Source organism: Mangifera indica, chromosome 17, assembly GCF_011075055.1.
Source record: "Mangifera indica cultivar Alphonso chromosome 17, CATAS_Mindica_2.1, whole genome shotgun sequence".
In the NCBI taxonomy this organism is placed as follows: Eukaryota; Viridiplantae; Streptophyta; class Magnoliopsida; order Sapindales; family Anacardiaceae; genus Mangifera; species Mangifera indica.
The window spans coordinates 9,576,538-9,582,469 of NC_058153.1; the positions used below are offsets into that span (position 1 = coordinate 9,576,538).

General features: G+C 33.6%; 1 protein-coding gene across 1 annotated transcript; it reads right to left on the minus strand.

Annotated features, from left to right (window-relative positions):
* Nucleotides 1-3,120: 3,120 nt before the first annotated feature.
* LOC123200085 (anthocyanidin 3-O-glucosyltransferase UFGT-like) lies at nt 3,121-5,497 on the minus strand. The gene is made up of 2 exons (XM_044615195.1): nt 4,847-5,497; nt 3,121-4,061 (listed from the first exon to the last, which is right to left on the minus strand). Exons 1-2 carry the CDS (start codon nt 5,337-5,339, stop codon nt 3,202-3,204), a joined length of 1,353 nt encoding a protein of 450 aa, XP_044471130.1. The 5' UTR covers nt 5,340-5,497; the 3' UTR covers nt 3,121-3,201.
* Nucleotides 5,498-5,932: the final 435 nt, after the last annotated feature.

Here is a 5,932-nt window from a genome sequence, read left to right on the forward strand (position 1 = left end):
GTCACTAAGGACCATTCCCCAAATCCCTTATTGGTGTGACTATATCATTTCTAGGTGAAAACACTATTGTTTGGAAGATATGTCCCATAGTTGGATATTAGACTAATCAGACTAGATCAAATATAAAGATTTGATACATTAGCCATGTGAGTACTTTTTATGCAGTTTATTCACCTATACCACTATTAGACTATCGAACATTATCATAACTAGGTTCTATTGTGAACTAGTACTATATTATGAGTATGGTATCCTATTAGAGCATACTCTATTGATAGCAATGGAAGGAGTATGTACTTACGATGTCCCCTTATAATGACCTATGACATCTATCATGCATGCATCTTTAGTCTTAGATCACTTCGGGCTCACTTTAGCTTTGACCTTAATCATAACTCATGCCCTTACATAATCTCATTTCTTAGGCACACCATATATTATTGTGTACTCAGAATCTCTATACTGTCTCTTGGGATGATTCATAAACCTCTAGCTTGGTTTCCCTTTTCTTTCCTTAATCTAACCCTTATACATGGGCGCCTATGCTAGGTTACACATGCATGCATCTTTTCCTTGTCTAAGAGACACGACTATCCCCTCAAGGGGATGCCATTTCTGTGTCATACACACTAGTGTGTCACTTCTTCATATAGCACACAAACTCCATTCATTGTGAGCTACTCTCAGTTTTGTCAACTATATGGTTACACATAATTCAATCCCTTTGTTAATCGATATCTCTTGAGGCCGAGACACGAATGTGTACCTATTTCAGAGACTCCCCGATATAAATTGATACAAATCTATAACTAAACAACTTGGATCACACTATGACCCAATCTTACCGCAACATCAAATTCGAATGGTTATTATGTCTTTCAATATTCTTATGCAAGATATCACCTCTTGTGCTTAATAAGTGATGAATTTTGTATTGATTCACCATAGCCTCCATACAAATTTCGATATAGATGGTCACTATCTTTATGACACAATTTTTACGATGACACGTTGGATAGTATCGAACCATGCCGATTCTTGTACGAGCTGGTCTAATAACCTCAAGTGTAAAGATTATGTGTACCTGTGAGTTAAAAGATTTATTCCCATAGACACATAAGCAACCATTCGTTTGGAAATCTTCTTGTTGAGTCTGTTTGATGAATATATCTATAATGTGCATTCATATGTTGCACCAAGATATCAACTAATAATTTAACATGTGAAAATTGTCGTAACTTATTGATAGAGTCATTCAACACTATGAGAATCCTATCACTATTATTAGTGTCTTTGGTTATAGTAATATCAAAATTATGAACGTTTCTATAATATGTTATAGGATTCTCACAATCAGTCATTTGATTTTCTTGTTACGGTTTTACCATTCTAAAGACATATTATTCTTATAAACACATTATGTTTAATATTAACATACATGAATAATAAAGAACTTTTTGTTGATAAATAAATAAATTATATGGTCACAAATGTCCAAAGTGATTAGCTTTAGGGTATTACACTAACAGGGACTTTGGGCAACTTTTTCCAACGAACTCTTTTGTAATTTATACTGATACTCAACTACAATTCATAAAGAAGAAAATAAGATGACCATAGATGTAGACATTTGAGTAGCAGGACAAACTACATTAATTTTTTTTTTTTTCTCCTCATAATGTCTTATACAAAATTTTACCTTCAGTGCAATTCAACTTAGTTTTTAATCATATCTTGTATAAGATCACATCTTTGTTCTTACATCTCATTAGTATAAATTTTCATATAAAAAAACATTTGGTATGAAGAATATTATTTTACGTTAAAATATAGCCTAGTTAATCCTTTCATTACTTTTAGGATTAATAAAACTAAATTTAATTAAGATAATTAGCTAAAATTATCACTAAGATTATCATAAGTTGTATGAAATATTGAAAGTGTTTAATGAATAGTAGACAAGTTTAACAAAAGACTTAAAAAGAAAAACTTAAAGGAGACTTAAGATAATTCCAATTTAAATTATCAATCATTTTAATGTGAGTAATTAAAGTTGTAACATTAAATGCTATCAAAAGAACAGTTCTCTTCAATAATTTGATTAACTTAATTAGACGGTTAGGAGAGAATAATGTGCAAATTGATAAGGACAAAGCTGGGTTCAATGTTCAATGACAATGGTTGGGCCTTGGTGGGTAGGCAATGAAACATTAGAAATTTTCTAATAATTGTATTACAGAGGCTAATTGAGAGAGTTAGGTGTTTGTGAAATGTGTAAATGATGGTTGTTAGAATCATAGAAGCATTTATTTTTGTCACTGAAATTAGCTCCATTATTTGTTTATATTAATATTTATGAAGTTGACTAATGTACATAGTCATCAACTTACTGTTTGTCAGTTTATAGGAAAGAAATATTTGGCCAAAGCACTATTTCTCACCTAAATTATAATGCGTTTTCAAGTTATATTTGTAAAATTTAAAAAACCTAAATTTTTACCTATAGGACAATTATTATTAAAATTTTCTGTTAGAGATAAAAATAAAATTCTTATTTTACTAATAAACTCTTTAACCCTAAAAATTTATATAATTTTCTCATTTTAATTTGAAAAACTAAAATTTTTTTTAATAGTAAGTTTTGAAAAAATCACTTTTCTTTCTTAGGGTTTTAAAATCCCCTTTCATTTTCCAGTGATCGGCTCTAGTAGGGTGTTGAAGCGTCATTGTCGGTAGCCAGAGAAAAGAATAAAATAAACCCTAAGTTTTAAAGAGAAAAATATTACTTTTAAAAGTTAAAAAACTTTAGATTGAGGTAAAGTTGTTAATTTTTAAAATTCAGGAGAAAAATATATAAGTTTTATATTTTTTTAATATTATTAATAAAATGATATTTTACCTCTGTTTCTAAAAAAAAAAATTAATGACAATTGATTTATGGGTGAAATTTTTTATTTTTCAAACTCCGTTGATGTGATTTTGAAAACGCATCAAAACTTGGGTGGGAATAAGTCCTTTGGCCGCATTATTTTCACATAAACACAGTCAAGAGTTAACGGTATTTGATAACCACCAGTCAAATTCAATGAAAATTGAGCGAATAGAAAAAAAATTCGTAAGTTAATATAAATTAAAACAAATGTTATTCATTTATTTATGCTTGTTGCATAAATTAAAGTTAAAACATTTCAAATACTAATTCTAGGACGAGATAATCTGAACAAGAGCTCCGAAATTTGCAGTAGAGCTACCTTCAGGTCCTACGGCCTTGACCGCAAGTTGTTTAAGCACGCTAATTTTTCCTCTCATTATCTTCCCTTGTTCGGTAGACAAGATTGCTCTCAGGGCTTTGATCGTTCCATCTTTGGTGAATTTCCCTCCCTCAACCTCCAACCCAATTCCCCATACTGCCTCAACCATCTTCAAGTTTAGTCCTTGATCGCCAAAAAAAGGCCTGCCGATCATCGGCACGATGCCATTAACACTCTCCATCACAGAGTTCCATCCATAATGAGTCACAAAAACACCAACCGAAGAATGTGCCAGAACTTGCACCTGGGGAGCCCATGGCACTATTTTTCGGTAGTCTTTAGTTCTTTCTAAAAAGCCCTCTGGCAATTGGTATTCAGGTTTGCCTCTAAGTGACCAAAGAAAAGGAGTCCTGCTCGCCTCTAGTGCTTCAGCCAATGCTTTTATTTCATGTGGTGGCGGCTTCGCAGCATTACCGAAGCCAATGTAGGCAACGGAGAATCTTTCATGGCCGTTCAGCCATTCCAGGCAACCGTGTGGATCAGAAATTTCAGATGGTGGAGATGTTAAGATGAAGGGGCCAACGTTGAGAAAGTTGGGCAGTCTTGACTTGAGTGCGTTAACGACAATAGGGTCAAATTCTTCGAATGAGTTTGTAACCACAGCAGTTGCACGTGGCAACATTTGTGCCATTTTTTGCATCATTATCGCGAAGGGTGAATCGATTGCGCCAGAGATTATGCCATCCGGAATATCTTTAGCTCGTATTTTGGACAGCCCTGGAAGTATTTCAAGAGTTCGATCTTCAGGTCCTATAATTACATGGAGTAAATAATTAATCAGTGAATGAAGAAATTTTTTAAGGGGTTAAAATAATTATCATTATTTAAGTGAAATTACTTATACATGGAAGAGTCTCAGCGCATCACTGCGGATATGATATGATAATAATGTCCAATGAAATAAATCATGAATAATTGCGTATTTGGCATAGATAAGACACCACAAACAAGCATCCATGCCAATTAGAAGCATTGACATTAAGGAAATTGTTTGTGCAATTGCAATGAGCTTTCGCGTCAATGTTGGCATCAATAACAAACAAATTTTCCAAAAGTGCAAGTGATATGATCTAGATAAAAAGCAAGGACAGACTCAAGGAAATTGAGTTCTTATAGGGTAGACTCATTTGAGAGGAAGGTAAGACTTCGAAGATTAGTAATAATCTATATTTTTATTCTAATATTTTCTATTTTCCATTCTCTTTTCTCAAAATTGATAGACTCAATCTCTAAATTAATAGGATCAAACCAAGTTTTTATCCGATCCAATTGGATGATTCAAACGATTTAGTTTGGTCTAATTTTAAAAATAATTTTTAAACAAATCAAAACTATTTTGATTGATGAAAAACAGTTTAATCAATCAAACTGATTAATCAAATCTAATTTTTAACACTATCATAGTGGCTAGATGATAGATAACTTCTAATCACTTTAACTTATTCAACCAAATAATAAATTAAACTTAAAAATATGAAATAATTATCTAAATAAAAGTAACATCTTAACAGTAGGATACTATTAATGAAGTGTACCATTGATTCCCAACTTTTGCCTTAGATTATCCGTCTCAAAATGAACAAGTAGTGATTGAGGCCCGCATATCCAAAAGGGTATCCAGGGGACCTGCATTTCTTTGGCCATCTCGGCAGCGAACCAAAGAAAAGCTTCAGTGATTAAGCAGGAAATCTGCAACCCCGTTTCAGCAACAGCCGTCTGAATAGCCCTCTGAAAATTCCCAGGAGTTGCCTTAAGAAAAAACTCCACTTCTTCTTTCGGGGGGCCCTCACCTTTGCGCACGTAACCTTCCGGTAATCCTGAGTCGACATTGAAGGGTTTTATCTTGTCAAACACAGCTTCGTTCGAAAAATACGAGGCATTAACTTGAGCGGTGCTTAAGAAAGAGAACTTCACTTCGGGTGCGGCCAGCGATAGCTTTCGAATGAGAGAAATAAGAGGAGGGACATGGGATGTGAAGGGAAATGTCAATACAGCTATGTGTTTCTGGTTTCTTTTTGCTTCAGCCATGGTTGGAATTTTCTGAAAGCTGTATGCACCTACGGCGGGGCACTTATACAAATGTGATTATCTGAATAAGAGGAATACGGAGTCATCAAATATGGACAGCCATTTAATTTTATTTATGATCCATGAGTCCGCAAAGGAGACTAGTCGGTGCGAATGGCAGCTGAAGGTAGAGGAAGTGACCAGTTATAAAGATAATTTAGTGCAGGACTGAAATGATTTCCTTTGTGTCCTTTGGACCATGCAATATCTGGCAGTGGATACGTGGATGAAACCAGCCCTCATTCTGGCTCTCAGTAGTCCCAAGTCCGGAATTTAAGCGTAACCGAAAAAGGCCGGTCCGATACTACAACACTATAGGCCCAGTCCATAGGCCTTTTGAATCAGACCGTGAGTATTAATATTAGGTTGTAGGCTGGCCCAATTCAATCCAATACTGTTTATAAATTAATAAAAAAAAGACAAACACAAGGTCTCATTTTTTTAATTTTTTTTTACATACACCAACCTAAATTTTTTTATTTTCAATTTTATTTATAAATCTCTCAATCTCAATTCTTTCATTATATTTTCAATCTCATTTTCTCTTATTAACT

Bases quoted from the DNA above. Each gene is read 5' to 3' on its own strand.
- LOC123200085 (XM_044615195.1), bottom strand. From the start codon at position 5,339: ATGGCTGAAGCAAAAAGAAACCAGAAACACATAGCTGTATTGACATTT. The intron at 4,062-4,846 runs GTACACTTCATT...ATGTAATTATAG, and splicing joins GCAAAAGTTGGGAATCAATG to GACCTGAAGATCGAACTCTT.